We start from the raw sequence: 18,873 nt of genomic DNA on the forward strand, positions 1-18,873 counted from the left end.
GGGGCTCAGTTGGGGGTGGCCTTGCCTGCTGGTGCTGCCCTCCAGTGTTGGATCGGTGGAATTACAGGCTGGTCTGCTGGGAACAATCAATTTGCAGGACCTGTTGCTCAGGGTCTTGGACTAAAAATGTACTTTCTCACGTGACTACATTCTTTTCTTTCCCCCTTCTCGTTATTTTGAATGCCCATGTACACTTTTGTACCTTGGCCCCAGAGGAAGGCTGTCTCATTCAGCTATGGTTTGAATAACCATTAAAATTGATTTGATTTTGATTTTTGTTTTGAAACTGGAGCACCAAGGGGAAAGCCCACACTGTCACAAGGAGAACGTACAAACTCCTTGTGGACAGCGGCAGGAATTGGAAGCCAATCTTATAGCAGGTGCTGTAGTAGCATTACTCTAACCACTACACCACTGTGTTGCCCTGCTCTTTCTTGCAGTCTTCCACCTCCATTAAAATGAACCAAGTAACGACTCTAACCCAGCATCCAGATTATCGAATTAATGACAGTTATCAGCTTTCAAAAATTTAAACTTGCGTATGGGCATTTAGTTATGCAGGGAAAGCCCAGCAACTGCAAGTTAAGTTGTCATCATCTCTGCAGAGACTTTAGGTGAAAATCAAGTTGCAAATGTGAGAGAAAAGCAATACAAGTTGACAACCTTTCATCAGAACACGGTAAACATAGAAAGCTTTGAGTTGCAGAGGATGATGGGAATGCATATGATGTCATAGAAAAAGAGACTGATGCAAGTAGTTCTGGCTAAGGGAGTGTTGGGGATTTGTTGATCACAGCTGATCACTGTAGAAAGTATAAAAAGATGAATCATAGGAGAAAAGTAAAGGGACAGGAACAGAACATTTAGTCCCTGGAGCCTGTACAATCATTAAATATGATCCTGTATCTCAATACTATATTCATTTTTTTATCCATAACCTATGATGTTTCTTGTGTCTGTTCGCTTAAATATATGCAGCCTTCTGTGGAAGAAAATATGCAATGTAGCTATTCATCCCATTGCATCCTAACAGAGCAACGCCATCCTCTTCTGCTTCCCATTTCCCTGTGATGTGTTCTCTTTCACATACATCAACTCCTTTTTGATTCTTTAGCCACTTACCTACACCACAGGATCCTTTTCAGCAGGAGGGTATCCTGCAGCGTAGGTGGGTGCAAAAGCAGGGCCCACAGCAGAAACCCATGTGGTCATGGGGAAAACGTGCAAACTTCACATAAACAGCACTCGGGGTCAGCCTGTGAAACTGAGTCCCTGGAACTGGAAAGGTGCAACATGAACTGATGTACCAGTGTGCCTCACCGCTTTATTCTCGAATCTTTTTGTCCTTGATCACTGGCGATGCCCCAACAAGGTCCAATGTAAGATCGACTAGCAGAATCTGATGCTCTGACTAAACACAGAATAGCTCTTAAAACCCCAAACGCATCCACTAGCCAACCTTTCCAGTTTGTAATAGAACGGACTAGTTCTGGTGAAAGGTCATCAGTCCACAATGTTAGCTAGTTGTACTCTCTTCACAGATGCTGCCTAACATGATGCATTCTCTTTTATTTCGGATTTCCACTAACTGTAATGTTTTATTTTAATCTATAGTCTCCTTCTACTTTCACACTCTTCAGACAAGTCTTCATCACCCTCCCTCAGCAACATGTCACTTAATCTATTTTGGCTTCCGCCCTATCGCAGGCATTCACTTTCTTCTCTGGACATCTGCCCCTTCTCTGCAATTCACATACAGTATGTCCAGTTACTAACTTTTCCTGACAAAAGATAATTGACCTGCTGTGTTAACTCTATTTCTCTCTTCAGAGATGTCGCTTGTCACAAGAGCACAAGATAATAAAGAGTAGGCTATCAGGCCTCTCAAACCTGTCCTGCTATATTGTATGATCATGGTCTCTGCGCCAGTTCCCTATAATCTTCAATTTCTCACTCTTTCAAATATTAATTTATCTCTACCTTAAATATACCTAAAGAATCCGGCCTCCAGCACTCTTAGGATGGAAATTATTCCAGAGATTCCCTATCTTTTGAGAGATGAAATTACTACATGTTTTAGTTTTAAATGACCAACCCCTTGTTTTGGAGCTATGTTTCCTTGTTCGTGACATCCCACTTAAAAGTGTCCATCAAGCTCCTTTGAGATCATGTATGTTTGAATAAGACCCCTCATTCTTCTATACTCCAAAGAATCTACTGTAGATCCTACTGTCTTCTTTCTTTTGATAGGACAACCCTCTCAACCCAGAGATTAACCTGGTGAATCTTGGCTGCCTCCAAAGCTACTATATTTTTCTTGTCAGTAACGACACTGAAACTTTACACAGTACTTCATGGGTAGTCTCAACAACATGTTGCTCAATTTTATAAAACTTCCCTAATCTTTAACCTATTTGCAATAAAAACCAGATGCCATTTGCCTTCTTAACTACTGATTGGATTTGTCTGCTGACTTACTGTGATTCATGAACTAGAACATCTGAATCCTTCTGAACCTCACTCGTTTGCAGTCTCTCTCAGTGTAGTTAATAATCTACCGTTTGATTTCCCCTCTTACTGAAGTGTGTGACTTCACATTTTACCACATTAACTCTATTTTACCAGGTTTCTGTATACTATTGTGGAACCACACTGTCACCATTACAAGGTGGCTTTCAACCTATTTTCATTTGATCAGTAAGCTTGGAAACATTACATTTCATTCCATCTCCAGTAACAAGTGCAAATCATGAACAAATAAGGGTCATGAACTGATCACTGGGTACTCCACTATTACATCCCTCCAGCTTGAAAAGGGCTTGCTTATTCCAACTGTCTGCTTTCTTCATGACAGCCAGTTTTCAATCCATGCTAACACACTTCCTCCTGCTGACTGTTCTCAGTGTTATTTCAAATCTTCTTTTATATTTCCAGCATCTGGAGTTGACCAATAACAGATGAATGGTTTCGATATTGAATGTGAAAGTATTTTTGAGTGGAGACCATTATATCTCTAATTTCCCCAAAAATATAACAGCAACAACAGTACTATGTCAACTGAGGTCCAGGCTCAAGATTAGCTAAGGGTTCAGTGTTTACAAATCAAAAAGGAGAAAATGTAGAAAATCAAATCTTATACTTATAATAAACATGTATGTGATCCCAAAAAAAACCTACATTATTTAGGCAACAGTTCGATTGATCAGAATATTGCAGAATGACGTAATATTCATGCATACAGTATACTTAAATGATCACAGTACAATGTGAGCAGTTATTTTGGTTGGGCAATATGTGACAGGTCATATTTATATCATGTAACAAAGCTTTAGTGCTTAATAGAGGGCGGAAAATCATTGCTAATTTACGAAGTGGTCTTGCAGGTGTTTTAGAAAGGTATCCAGTTGCCTACCAGTGGAAATATATAATATAACTATTTAACAATTATTTATTTAATTAATAATTATTTAAAAGAATTGATCTAACAAATGTCAGTCTGAAGGTTTTTAATTTGAGGAAAAAGGTATAAATATATCGCTCCTATATTCATCTTTTTTCCCTATTAGTTTAGAGAGCAAGAGAAGCAGTTAATGACATCTAGAAATGAATTTACTGAAATGGTAAGTGCTTTTAAGAACATTGCATGAAAAGTTACTCTTTTGAATATAAAATGAGGACATATGTCATAACTTAAAGATTGCTTTAGTGTGAATATGCCACAGTTCTCATAACACCACATACTCATCATTGTGTTTTTTAATTAGGATAGGGAATATTTGCAGCAAATTAGAGCAGGTAGAAAACTTTAGCCTGGTTTATACTCTGCGTCAACGCGTCACCGTAAGGTCTGTGTCGCCGCAAACCCCACACAAAGTCGGCGCGGAACCCTACGCGAGAGCCTGCATTGCTGCGATGCACACCTTTCCCAAAATGTAACTACGCATCGCGGCAATGCAGAACGCAACAGCTGTGATTGGTCCACTTGGTAGCATCGCATTTTCTCCTATGATGCAGTAGCTTCCCATTGGGCGACTGAAGAGCAGGGAAGGAACTCCAGCTGCAATGCTTTCCATAAAGCTTTACAGACCTCCGAAATTATGGAGGACACATTTTGCACGAAAAAAGACGCTTGCGTCTTGTTTACCCCGAGATGAAGCCTTGCGTGGGCAGGTAAGTGCGCATGCATGACGTGTGAGAATTGCCAAGCGACGCAGGCACACCAACGCACAAGTATAAATGCTCACAACGTGCGTAGGCCACTTGAGAAGGTTACAGCGTCCAGTTTACGCAGAAGTATAAACCAGGCTTTAGAAACAGAAGGGGAGGGGGAAACGATTATAAAACTATCAAAAAGCAACTATAAAAAATGGAAACACACAAAGACTATGAGAGGAGCTCGGCAGATCAGGCAGCATCTATGGAAATGAATAAACAGTGAACATTTCCGTCCAAGACCCTTCATAAGGTCTGATCAAAACTGAACCCAACTAGAGGTGACAAATCAATTCAATTGGTTGCAGAGCTTTCGGGAAGTATTTTCCACTCCCTAATGTATTCCCCACATGGTAAATGTCCAGAAAATCCCACAGCTACAGATTGATTGTTCATTAAACTCAAAAAAAAGTTTAAACTGTAATCTCTGATATGTAAGGTAATTGTGAATAGGTCAATTGTCCTTGAAAAGTGCAATCTTAAACTTTCAAATACTGAATTGTTGATTTAAAAAATCTTTCATTTTAACTATTACCCATTCTTCCAATATAATTATCTCTTCCCATTTCTCTTACTGCACCCAGTGTGGTTTTCCATTAAATTTCTTGTTTGTTCCTTTCTTCAAGTTCTCAAATGCCATTGGTTAAGGGAACATATTTTATCTTGATTTGGTAATTGCAATGCACATGAGATCTACCAGTAATATGAAGATGGTGGGATTGATTTCAAATGATAATTATGAACAAGACTACAAATGTTGATTCCCTTGGCCACTGTTGATTGTTCATTATTTCCTACATATTGAGCACAGCAGAGCTGATAATAAACAAGAGAAAATCCAGCTGCTCTCTGACATTCAATGGAATTGCCGTCACTGAATACCACAGTATCAATATCCAGGATAGTGGTGTGGTGGGGATTGTACCATTGATCAGAAATTGAGCTCGAATGGCCATTTAAAATGTAGCAACAACAGGAGGTCAGAGCCTGGGAATCCTGCAGTGAGTATTTTGCCTCCAAGATCCCCAAAGCATGTCCACCACCTGCAAGTCTCAGGTCAGTGATGGGATACTCTCCACTTTCCTGGATAAATGCAGCTTCAATGGCACAAGGAGATTGGCACCAAGCACGGCATAGTCGCCCATCTGATAGGTACCCACCACAATCAGAATTAGAATCAGGTTTATTATCACTGGCAAGTGTCGTGAAATTTGTTAACTGAGCAGCAGCAGTTCAATGCAGTACATAAGATAGAAGAAAAAAAAAAAATAATAATAAATAAGTAAATCAATTACAGTATATGTATATTGAATAGATTTTAAATCGTGCAAAAAAACAGAAATAATATATATTTAAAAAGTGAAGTAGTGTTCAAGGGTTCAACGTCCATTTGGGAATCGGATAGCGGGGGAAGAAGCCGTTCCTGAATCACTGAGTGTGTGCCTTCAGGCTTCTGTATCTCCTACTTGATGGTAACAGTGAGAAAAGGGCATGCCCTGGGTGCTGGAGGTCCTTAATAATGGACGCTGCCTTTCTGGGACACCTGAAGGGTACTTTGTAGGCTAGTAATCAAGATGGAGCTGACTAAATTTACAACCCTCTGCAGCTTCTTTTGGTCCTGCGCAGTAGCACCCCCCCCCCCACCATACCAGACAGTGATGCAGCCTGTCAGAATGCTCTCCACGGTACATCTATAGAAGTTTTGAGTGTATTTGTTGACATACCAAATCTCTTCAAACTCCTAATGAAGTATAGCCGCTGCCTTGCCTTCTTTATAACTGCATCGATATGTTGGCACCAGGTTAGGTCCTCAGACATCTTGACTCCTAGGAACTTGAAACTGCTCATTCTCTCCACTTCTGATCCCTCTGTGATGATTGGTATGTGTTCCTTCGTCTTACCCTTCCTGAAGTCCACAATCAGCTCTTTCATCTTACTGACGTTGAGTGCTAGGTTGTTGCTGTGACACCACTCTACTAGTTGGTATATCTCACTCCTGTACACCCTCTCGTCACCACCTGAGATTCTACCAACAATGGTTGTATCATCAGCAAATTTATAGATGGTATTTGAGCTATGCCTAGCCACACAGTCATGGGTATAGAGAGAGTAGAGCAGCAATGGGCCAAGCACACACCCCTGAGGTGTACCAGTGTTGATCGTCAGCAAGGAGGAGATGTTATCACCAATCTGCACAGATTGTGGTCTTCTGGTGAGGAAGTCGATCCAATTGCAGTGGGAGATACAGAGGCCCAGGTTCTGTAACTTCTCAGTCAGAATTCTGGGAACGATGGTATTAAATCCCGAGCTATAGTCGATGAACAGCACCCTGATTGTGTTGTGTTTGTGTTGTCCAGGTGGTCTAAAGCCATGTGAAAAGCCATTGAGATTGCATCTACCATTGACCTATTGTGGCAATAGGCAAATTTCAATGGGTCCAGGTCCTTGCTGAGACAGGAGTTCAGTCTAGTCACAACCAACCTCTCAAAACATTCATCACTGTCGATGTGAGTGCTACCAGGTGATAATCATTAAGGCAGCTCACATTATTCTTCTTAGGCACTGGTATAATTATTGCCTTTTTGAAGCAAGTGGGAACTTCTGCCCATAGCAGTGAGAGGTTGAAAATGTCCTTGAGTACTCCCGCAAGATGGTTGGCACAAGTTTTCAGAGCTTACCAAGTACTCTATTGGGAACTTCCACCTTGCGAGAGTTCACTCTAAAACAGCCTAACATCGGGCTTTGAGACAGAGATCACAGGGTCATCAGGTGCAGCAGGGATCTTCACAACTGTAGTTATATTCTCCCTTTCAAAGCGGGCAAAGTAGGCGTTGAGTTCATCTGGTAGTGAAGCATCACTGCCATTCATGCTATTGGATTTTGCTTTGTAGGAAGTAATGTCTTGCAAACCCTGCCAGAGTTGTCATACATCCGATGTCGCCTCCAACCTCATTCAAAATTGTCTCTTTGCCCTTGAAGTAGCCCACTGCAAATCATACCTGGTTTCCTGATACAGGCCTGGGTCACCAGACTTGAATGCCACAGGTCTAGCCTTCAGCAGACAATATAACTCCTGGTTCAACCACGGCTTTTGGTTTGGGAATGCACAATAAGCCTTTGTAGGTACACACTCATCCACACAGGTTTTAATGAAGTCAGTAACAACTGCAGCATTCTCATGCAGGTTCGAAGATGAATACCTGAATACAGTCCAGTGCATCAATTCAAAGCAGTCCTGTAAGCACTCCTGGTCCATACCTCTTGCCCCTCACTACTGGTGCTGCAGTCTTCAGTCTCTGCCCATACTCAGGGGGCAGATGTACAGCTAGGTGATCAGACTTCCCGAAGTGAGGGCACGGTAGGCATTCTTGATGGTGGTGTAGCAATGGTCCAGTGTGTTGTTTCTTCTGGTATTGCAAGTGATCTGTTGATGGTAATTGCTTAGTGATTTTTTTCAGACTGGCCTGGTTAAAATCCCCCAAAACAATGGTGAAGGCGTTAGTGTGTGCTGTTTCATGCATGTTGATCCCATTGCTCAGATTATCTAAAGCATGATTGACATTGGCCTAAGGTGGAATGTGTACTGCTACCAAAATAACCTCGAAAATCTCTCACGGTAGGTAAAAAGGACGGCTCTTAACTGCTAGATATTCCAGGTCTGGTAAGCAGAACTGGGACAGCACTGATATATTTGTGCACCAAGAAGAGTTGATCATGAGGCATACTCCTCCACCTCTGCTTTTGAGAGACTCTATAGATCTATCCTGATGGTGTATAGTAAACCTGTTAATCTGAATCACTGCATCTGGTACAGAAAGGGTTAACCAGGATTCAGTGAAGCAAAGAACACACGCGGTCCTAACATCCCTCTAATTCAGCACCCTAGCTCTCATCTCTCCTTCACTGACACAATAGCAGCAGTTTTAACCATCCATAGGATGTACTGCAGTGAGTCACCAAGACTCCTTAGACTGCACCTCCTATGATCTCTACCAACTGGAAGGACAGGGCAATAAAAGTATGGGAACACTGCAAGCCATACCTCATACTTACTAGGAAATGTATCAGTGTTCCTTTCAGCTGCGCTGGATTGAAATCCTTGCTCATTCTGGCATGCTCTCACGGCTCAAGAAATACAGTAATTCAAGAAGGCAGCTTCCGAAGCCTTTTCGAGGGTAATTAGGGATGGGCAATTAAATGCTGGCTCGGCCAACAAAGCCCACAATCCCTTCAGTGAACAGGAAAAAAATGCAATCAGCTCTGTACATGAAATAAAACCTAAGAAGTACATATATTTATTCCAATAAAATAATTAAGAAATCAAAATTATATTTTATTGAGTTGGGGGAGTCTGGAATGTAGAGGGAATTGGACTGGAGGAATGGAAATGAAATGTTAATTATTTTCTTGTTTTAATAAAATTACCAATAAAAGGTAATGAAAATACAAAGAAAATTATAGTTAGTATAATCTAATACTTAATGTGTTTTCTTGTGGGCATACACAATAACAAGAAACACAATAGAATCAATCAGATTGTATGCAACAGGATGGACAAACAACCAATTTGCTAAAAGCAACAAATTGTTTAAATACAAAAGAGAAAAAATGATAATAATATAAATAAGGAGTAAATATTAAGAACCTGAGATAAAGACTCCTTGAAAATGAATCCATAGGTTTTGGGAACAGTTCAGTGATGGAGCAAGTGAAGATATCCCTTCTGGTTCAAGAGTCTGATGGTATGGGTCCTGAGGCTCCTGTACCTTCTTCCTGATGACAGTAAAGAGGAGAGAACATTACTGGATGGATGGATGTCTTTGATGATTGAGGCTGCTTTCCTGCAATAATGTTCATTGAATTGACTTTATTTCTTACATCCTTCACATACATGAGGACTAAAAATCTTTACATTACGTCTCCGTCTAAATGTGCAATGATTTATAATAAATAGAACAGTCAATGTAACCTAGCAATACACTCAAATCAGCGTGAGTTAATCAGTCTGATGGCCTGGTGGAAGAAGCTGTCCCGGAGCCTGTTGGTCCTGGCTTTTATGCTGCAGTACCATTTCCTGGATAGTAGCAGCTGAAACAGTTTGTGGTTGGGTTGACTCGGGTGCCCAATGATCCTTCTGGCCCTTTTTTCACACCTGTCTTTGTAAACGTCCTGAATCTTGGGAAGTTCACAAATACAGATGCACTGGGCTGTCTGCACCACTCTCTGCAGAATCCTGCAATTAAGGGAGGTTCAGTTCCCATACCAGGCAGTGATGTGTCCAGTCAGAATGCTCTCAATTGTGCCCCTTTAGAAAGTTCTTAGGATTTGGGGGCCCATACCAAACTTCCTCAACCGTCTGAGGTGAAAAAGGCGCTGTTGTGCCTTTTTCACCACACAGCTGATGTGTACAGATCACGTGAGGTCCTCGGTGATGTAGTTGCCGAGGAACTTAAAGCTGCTTACCCTCTCAACCCCAGATCCATTGATGTCAATAGCGGTTAGCCCGTTTCCATTCCTCCTGTAGTCCACAATCAGCTCCTTTGTTTTTGCGACACTAGGGGAGAGGTTGTTTTCTCGACACCACTGTGTCAGAGAGATGACAAATTCCCTGTAGGCCACTTCTTTATTGTTTGAGATTAGGCCAATCAATGCAGTGTTGTCTGCAAATTTAATTAGCAGATTAGAGCTGTGGGTGGCAACACAGTCACAGGTATACAGGGAGTAAAGGAGGGGATTTAGTACAGAGCCCTGAGGGACTCCTGTGTTGAGAATCAGAGGGGTGGAGGCAAAGGAGCCCACTCTTACTACCTGCCGGCAATCTGACAGGAAGTCCAAAATTCAGCTGCACAAGCCAGGGTCAAGGTCGCGGTCTCTGAGCTTCCTGTCAAGCCGGAATGGAATTAAGGTGTTGTATGCTGAACTGTAGTCCAAGAATAGCATTCTCACGTGAGCATCCTTTTTCTCCAGATGTGTAAGGACGGTATGTAGAGCAGCAGCTACTGTATCGTCTGTCGATCAGTTGTATCAGTAGGCAAATTGTAGGAGGTCCAGTTTGGGTAGTAGCAAGCTGCAGACGTAATCCTTGGCCAGCCTCTCAAAGCATTTGCTTATTATTGACGTGAGTGCAATGGGACTCCAGTCGTTCAGACATGTTACCTTGGTCTTTTTTGGTACAGGGACAATAGTGGATGATTTGAAGCAGGAGGGCACTCTACACTGGTAGAGGGAGGGATTGAAAATGTCTGTAAACACACCTGCCCGTTGTGCTGTGCACATCCTGAGTACTCGCTCTGGGATGCCGTCTGGTCCCCCAGCCTTGCGACTGTCCACTTGGAAACATCTGCATACCTCAACCTCAGAGATGACCAGATTGCAGGCAGTAGCGGTGGCTTTCCTTGGAGGCTCAGAGTTAGCGACATCAAACTGAGCATAAAAGCAATTGAGCTCATCTGGAAGAGAGGCCTGATGTTGGCGGCACCACGATGTTTGGCTTTGAAGTCTGTGATGGTATGAAACTCTCGCCACAAGTCACAGGTGCTATTGGTTGTAGATGTGCTCAATGGTGGGGAGGGCCTTACCTGTGATGGACAAGGCCATAACCACTAGATTTTGTAGGATTTTCCATTCAAGGTCATTAATGTTCCTGTACCAGCCCATGATGCAACTGGTCAACATACTCTCCACCATGCATCTATCGAAGTTTATCAGACTTTTATATGTCATGCCAAAACTTAGAAACATAGAAAACCTACAGCACAATACAGGCCCTTCGGTCCACAATGCTGTGCCAAACATGTACTTACTTTAGAAATTGCGCAGGGTTACCCATAGCCCTCTGTTTTTCTAAGCTCCTTGTACCTATCCAAGAGTCTGTTAAAAACCCTCTTGTATTCGCCTCCACCACTGTTGCTGTCAGCCCATTCCACGCACTCACTACTCTCTGCATTCAAAAAAAAAACAACCTACCCCTGACATCTCCTCTGTACCTACTTCCAAGAACTTTAAACATTGCCATCACGTTTTAGCCATTCCAGCCCTGGGAAAAAGCCTCTGAGTATCCACACGATCATTGCCTCTCAATCTTCGCAAACTGCAGAGGAAACAGAGGCGTTGCCGTGCTTTCATTGTAATGGCACATACGAGCCGAGCCCGGGACAGATCCTCAGACATGATAACATTGAGGAATTTAAAGTTGTGGACACTCTCCTCCTCTGATCCCACGATGAGGACTGGCTCATGGACCTCCATTTTCCTCCTCCTGTAGTCAATAATCAGCTCTTTGGTCTTGCTAACATTGAGTGAGACGTTGTTGTTGTGGCATCACTCAGGTAGGTTTTCAATCTCCCTCCTCTATGCTGATTTGCCACCACCTTTGATTCAGTCAATGACAGCAAACCTGCGGCATTGAAGCTGTGCTTAGCCTCACAGTCATGAGAATGAAGTGAGTAGAGCAGCAGCCTTGTTGTGCATCTGTGCAAACAGAGACTGTGGAGGAGATGTTGCTGCCAATCCAAACTGACTGGGATCTGCAAGTGAGGAAATTGAAGATCCAATTGCACAGGGCGGTATTGAGGCCAAGTTCTTGGTAGTTATTGATTAGTCTTGAGTCATGATGGTATTGAATGCCAAGCTGTAGTCCATAAAGAGCATCCTGATGTATACGTCTTTGCTATCCAGATGTTCCAGGCTTGAGTGAAGATCCAAGGGCATGGCATCAGCTCTGGACCTGTTGTTCCGATAGGCAAATTGGAACAGATCCAAGTTGCTTCTCTGGCTGGAGGTGATAGCTTTCATCTCCAACCTCTCAAAGCACTTCATCACTGTGGATGTAAGTGCTACTGGACAATAGTTATTGGTACATATTACCTCGTTCTACTTGGGCAACCAGATAATTGAAGCCTGCATAAAGCAGGTGGGTACCTCAGACTGCTGAAGTGAGAGGTAATATAGAATCTGCCATTACTAATAGCAGAGGCTCACATGACTACAGGCAATTACCCCGTTAGTCATGTAAACCTCTGCTAATAGCAATGCAGGTAATGACCAAGTAATTGGTTTTCCAATGGTTGCTTACTGTTACCTAGTCCTCCTCAAGGAACAGGGAAATTAATCTCCATGGAATATAATAGTATTGCAATATGTAGATTGATTTCTGGTGTTTTTTGCAGAATTCAGACACTGACCGTGCAATAACTGAAACAAACAAAAAAATTGACACAGATGTGGCTTCACTTAAGACCATGTTGGAATCTCTTAAACTGGAAACAATGAGATATCTTGCAGGTAGGATTATGGAAATGGTTAAATATACGAACTTAAGATGATCCCTATCCTGTATTTCATTTGGGAGAAAGACAGGGGAGAGGATGATAAGAGAGAGATTAAGAGATTAGCTTTAGTTGTCACACGTATATCGAAACTTACAGTGAATTGCATCATTTGCATCAAATCAAATTAGTGTGGATTGTGCTGAGAAGCCTGCAAGTGTCTCCAAGCTGCAGGTGCCATGGTATAATTGTAGCATCTTGGCAAGGAGCCAAAACAGGCACCATGTTGTTTAACTAGCTTGGACAGTTTGACGGTGTTTTGCTTGCATAGCATATGTGCAATCCTCATTTTTTAACATCAGTAATAATGGCATCCGTTAGTCTCGCGAGACCATGGATCTGCACCTGGAAAGTCTTGCTTCAGTCTGTCTCTCCGGGGTGCAGGCCTGGGCAAGGGTGTATGGAAGACCGGCAGTTGCCCAAGCTGCAAGTCTCCCCTCTCCACACCGCCGATGTTGTCCAAGGGAAGGGCAAGGGCTGATACAGCTTGGCATCGGTGATGTCGCAGGAGTTGCCAGAGCGAGGTTGAAAGCAACGTCGGACTGCCTTAGGGACCCCAGCTCCAGGTTTGTCCTCAGGGTTTACTCCCGAAGCCTTTCCCATAAGTGAGTATGGCCGCAAGGCAGCGGAGGTTTGGAATCAGAGTTTTCCCTCTCTTAGATGGACTGCCTTCCCAGGCTGACGAGCTCCATCTACCCGAAGCACTGGTTTGAAGGTGCCAGGACCCACCTTCACTCTGTCAGTAGAAACAGTTCCGCTGGGCTTAGAGGCTAAGCCACACGAGAACATCAGTAAAGCAAGCCTTTTCAGAGTGATTTTCATTTTTACATATTTCTTGCTGCTGGTATATTCAGGTTCTTGTGAAGCCTAATACTGCACTGCCCAGTTAAGAAAGCACAAACTTTCCTGTAACAATTCTTCAAGTTTTCAGAAATATTTTGCAATTAAACAAATTATATTTAAAGTGATGTGGTTCACTAAAGCTACTTAGATTCTTGAGAGTGCCATCTGATTATTTTATTAACTCATGAGTTCCAGTATAAACTGATAAATTTCCAGCTGAAAATCAAGGAACCAGTATTAACTTTGTGCAAAGATACCTAATTTAGAGTCCTTAATGTTTAATTATAATAGGATTTCTTCAAAATGTATTGGTGTTTATGCATCACATTTGCCAAAAGTGTTTACATGTCTTTTCAAATATTTCTGGCTGATCCATTTGATTGGTTGATCTGTTTGGTGGACTCTGCACTGGGGACACAGAAGTTCTATACATAAAGTTTGTATGGGTTTGTAGTAATTAATGTTCAAAGGTTTTGATGTGCTTTTATTTGGTCCTTGGAAACAATATAACTGGGAAAAAGGTACCGCACCTCTAGCAACTCTTTTACAAAAAAAATAATAAACTGCAGGATGCAAATCCAGGGTTGGGACTGCAGTTGTGTCTAACTAAATGTTAAGTAGAATTTACATAAGGATCAAAGCTCACATTTTCTGACAACTCATCCCAAAATATTAATAGTTGAAGCTGCAATCTTCCATCTGCTCCTGTGAATTTGTCCTGGGTGGAAAGGGTGGGTGAAGGTCAGGACAGAGGTAAGAAGAATTAATGTTGTGTAGAGCAGGAAATAACAATGCCTATGTGCTATCATATTTACATATAAAAATATTGCCCTTCAACAACAGAATATAAAACAAACATAGAGTCAGTAAAAGGAATGACATTTGTCCAGTGCAGGGCTTGTCCCTGGGCCACTACAAATGTGCCACTGAGACAATTAATTGATTATAAATTACAATTAGCCATCCATATTGTTGTCCATTTCCTTCAAAACAGTAAGTTTTTTTTAAAATCTTAATCGTATTGCTAAATAATATTTCTGAAAGGTCACCACTGGCACAACATGCCTCACTCCCACTTCTAGGCTATAAGGACTACATTTCTAGAATAGTTTGTCTTTTTCTACTTGGAATCCACTATATAATCTCCATTTTCTTGTTTATGGTGAAAGTGAATTTATGAAGAAAACTCTGGTTTTGTTTGGTCCTTCTCTCCAAGAGTGTTTCCCTCAATCATTCCAGCGATTACTTACCATTTCAATTGTCATCATAAGCATTTATAGCATGAAATTGACTCTTCTGAGTCAATCTAGCAAGCACCTGCAATACTCCTGTTGCTCAGCAGATGCTGTGCAGCTTGTGAGAAATAGAAAATTTCTTTCCCTCTTGCTGGCTAATTACAAGAAAACCATATCACTGAAACAACCCATTTTTACGTGTCCGTGGTCTTCGTCCCTGATTATCATTTTTATCTGAAAACAATAAATTGGGAAAACATGTACAAGTAGTTTTGGCTGTGATTATCATTAGTGCTACGCTTTATGTGACAGCTTGACGTTGTTGCGTTAAACGATTAAGTGGCAGGCGTATAATACATTATTCCCGAAACTAGAATAATCGCTTTTAGCCCTAGATTGCCTATTTGTCTTTGTCATCCCAATTGATCCAAACATTACAGGTGAATCGCTGGCTTTCTGAGAAAGGAGCAACTCCCTTCCTCTGGCTTCCTGGTCAAGCTCCAGGGTTCGTGACGGCCAAAACGTTTTATTTTAAAGGGGGATAAAACAAACTGCTGGGGGTATTTATTAGATCAGGCACCAACTGGATGAAGGGGCTAGATCCAAAATGTTGTATGTTCATTTCCCTCCATAGATGCTGCCTGATCCACTGACTTCCTCCAGCAGTTTGTGTTTTGCTCCGGATTCCAGTTTCTGCAGTCTCTTGTACCTTTCTATCCTAAAGGGGAAAGTGGTTCTAATCTTGTAGTAATGATATAATCATAGAAACATAGAAAATAGGTGCAGGAGTAGGCCATTCGGCCCTTCGAGCCTGCACTGCCATTCAGTATGACCATGGCTGATCATCCAACTCAGAACCCTGTACCTACCTTCCCTCCATACCCCCAATCCCTTTAGCCACAAGAGCCATATCTAACTCCCTCTTAAATATAGCCAATGAACTGGCCTCAGCTGTTTCCTGTGGCAGAGAATTCCACAGATTCACCACTCTCTGTGTGAAGAAGTTTTTTCTAATCTCGGTCCTAAAAGGCTTCCCCTTTATCCTCAAACTGTGACCCCTCGTTCTGGACTTCCCCAACATCGGGAACAATCTTCCTGCATCTAGCCTGTCCAATCCCTTTAGGATTTTATACGTTTCAATAAGATCCCCCCTCAATCTTCTAAATTCTAACGAGTATAAGCCTAGTTCATCCAGTCTTTCATCAATCTGGTGAACCTTCTTTGTATTCCCTCTATGGCAAGGTTGTCTTTCCTCAGATTAGGGGACCAAAACTGCACACAATACTCCAGGTGTGGTCTCACCAATACCTTGTACAACTGCAGTAGGACCTCCCTGCTCCTGTACTCGAATCCTCTTGCTATGAATGCCAGCATACCATTTGCCTTTTTCACCGCCTGCTGTACCTGCATGCCCACTTTCAATGACTGGTGTATAATGACACCCAGGTCTCGCTGCACCTCCCCTTTTCCTAATCGGCCACCATTCAGATAATAATCTGTTTTCCTGTTCTTGCCACCAAAGTGGATAACCTCACATTTATCCACATTAAATTGCATCTGCCATGAATTTGCCCACTCACCTAACCTATCCAAGTCACCCTGCATCCTCTTAGCATCCTCCTCACAGCTAACACTGCCGCCCAGCTTAGTGTCATCTGCAAACTTGGAGATGCTGCATTTAATTCCCTCATATAAGTCATTAATATATATTGTAAACAACGGGGGTCCCAGCACTGAGCCTTGCGGTACCCCAGTAGTCACTGCCTGCCATTCTGAAAAGGTCCCGTTTATTCCCAGTCTTTGCTTCCTGTCTGCCAACCAATTCTCTATCCACATCAATACCTTACCCCCAATACCGTGTGCTTTAAGTTTGCACGCTAATCTCCTGTGTGGGACCTTGTCAAAAGCCTTTTGAAAATCCAAATATACCACATCCACTGGTTCTCCCCTATCCATTCTACTAGTTACATCCTCAAAAAATTCTGTGAGATTCGTCAGACATGATTTTCCTTTCACAAATCTATGCTGACTTTGTCCGATGATTTCACCGCTTTCCAAATGTGCTGTTATCACATCTTTGATAACTGACTCTAGCATTTTCCCCACCACCGATGTTAGGCTAACCGGTCTATAATTCCCCGGTTTCTCTCTCCCTCCTTTTTTAAAAAGTGGGGTTACATTAGCCACCCTCCAATCCTCAGAAACTAGTCCAGAATCTAAAGAGTTTTGAAAAATTATCACTAATGCATCCACTATTTCTTGGGCTACTTCCTTAAGCACTCTGGGATGCAGACAATCTGGCCCTGGGGATTTATCTGCCTTTAATCCCTTCAATTTACCTAACACCACTTCCCTACTAACATGTATTTCCCTCAGTTCCTCCATCTCACTGGACCCTCTGTCCCCTACTATTTCTGGAAGATTATTTATGTCCTCCTTAGTGTGAAGACAGAACCAAAGTAGTTATTCAATTGGTCTGCCATGTCCTTGCTCCCCATAATCAATTCACCTGTTTCTGGCTGTAAGGGACCTACATTTGTCTTAACCAATCTTTTTCTTTTCACATATCTATAAAAGCTTTTACAGTCAGTTTTTATGTTCCCTACAATCGCGGTCACACACTACATGTGGGTTATACATTTAACCAGTATCTTGTTGTTTGTCCAGTTTCTATTCTGATACAAGGATTATCCATTAGTAATAATGATCAGTTAGGCACAGAGAGAATCTGTATTTACTGCAAGTACCTTAGTTCACTTAGTTCACAAGCACCTGAATTTACACAACACAGTTCCTGCATGCACACCTACTGAGTTTCCCTGAAACCTCCATGAACAGTCAAAGAATAGAAAAGTAACACCCAGAAAAGGAGCCTGCATTGGACAGGTGTTCCTCATGTTCCTGATCTAATTGCCACATGTCCAGGGATACTCCACATCTGCAGTGGTTCGTCTCTGGAGAGTTGTTGCTGATTTATGTTCAAAACCTCTGAATTTGTACTCATTCCTTACCATTTCAAATGTCACATTTCAGTCTCATTGGCTGTAGGTCATCTGAATGACCTATATCACCATCTTATTGGCTCTGGTCCAAGCCAGCATCCAATTATTCCCCTCTTCCACAATATATTAGTTTCCCATGCATTGGTTCAGAACACCAAGTATTAAAACTAAGTAATGTTGTGATAGTTTGACATGCAACTAGAACCTTTTACTACAATCATCAGCATTAGATGGATGAACCAACAGAATAAGCCAGCTATTAAAATAATAAAATGTATTGAATTTTAGTTTACCAATTTGCAATTGCATGTGCAGCCCCACAAATGATGCAGATTTGTAATCTAACCCTTCCCTGTATAAAGGATTGGACACTGCAGGTTAAAAGGACAAGTTTTGTGCTGTAGTCTACTGGCAATTTAAGAACTTGATTGAAACTGCCAGAGCTCACTTTTTCCAAAATCTTTTACAGCCAGTTAACACAAGTTGCCTATGTCTTCAGGCATTGAGTGTAAATTCCAGTAAAATATTAAGCAAGGGTGTGGACTTTGGCCTCCGAACATGCTCAGGCACAGGCAATATCTGCATATTGTAGTTCAGCTACTGACCTTGGGTTAATCTTGGTCCCGAAATGAGGTCACCGTAGGTTCAGATTCACGTGCAGCAAGTGTGTTGGAAAAGAAATGCAGTATTGTGGTGAACTCCACATGATGCCTGACCTGCATCATCAAATGCTGGAACCTCGAGCACCAAATAGTCAGCTGGAGGAACTCATGCAACATCAGACCTGCTGGGTGGGGTTTCAATCCCAAACATCGATAATTCCTGTCCACAGATGCTGCATGACAACTGGGTTCCTCCAGCAGATTGTTTGTTGATGCATATTCCAGGAACTGCAGTCCCTTGTGTCTGCAAGATTGATAACATGTTGGGCAATGGCATATTCTTGTTTAAAACCAAGTTTTCACTAAGAGTGATTCTGTTTTAGACCCATTGATTAATGTAGTGGTTTACTATCGCAGAGCAAATGTGAAATGTAAGTTCCTATGGATAATCAGATTTGTGAGGGTTCCACAATTTCAATGGAGTCAATGACAGTATCAAAGACAGCAAAACATAATATGCTCTAATTTTAGTGAAATTGTTCATCAATGTTCTCACCCCATCCACCACTGTCACTGTAAGTATGCATTTAAATTTCATCCATCATCCATATGAAATAATATGATTTGGAGTTAAAAGAAAAATGTAAATATA

The 18,873-nt window shown here is 41.9% G+C and overlaps 1 protein-coding gene across 3 annotated transcripts in view; it reads left to right on the forward strand.

Moving 5' to 3' along the window:
* ccdc90b (coiled-coil domain containing 90B) overlaps positions 1 to 18,873 on the forward strand; it is a 47,850-nt gene that overhangs the window by 24,788 nt on the left and 4,189 nt on the right. For 2 of the 3 annotated variants that reach the window (XM_063053953.1, XM_063053952.1), the window contains 2 exons: positions 3,567 to 3,620; positions 12,381 to 12,495. In XM_063053953.1, coding sequence (XP_062910023.1) covers positions 3,567 to 3,620; positions 12,381 to 12,495 — 169 coding nt within the window. The remainder of the gene's footprint in view (positions 1 to 3,566; positions 3,621 to 12,380; positions 12,496 to 18,873) is intronic. The other variant, XM_063053954.1, reaches the window with a different exon arrangement.

The sequence above is a fragment of the Mobula hypostoma genome, chromosome 7 (genome assembly GCF_963921235.1).
Source record: "Mobula hypostoma chromosome 7, sMobHyp1.1, whole genome shotgun sequence".
NCBI lineage: Eukaryota > Metazoa > Chordata > Chondrichthyes > Myliobatiformes > Myliobatidae > Mobula > Mobula hypostoma.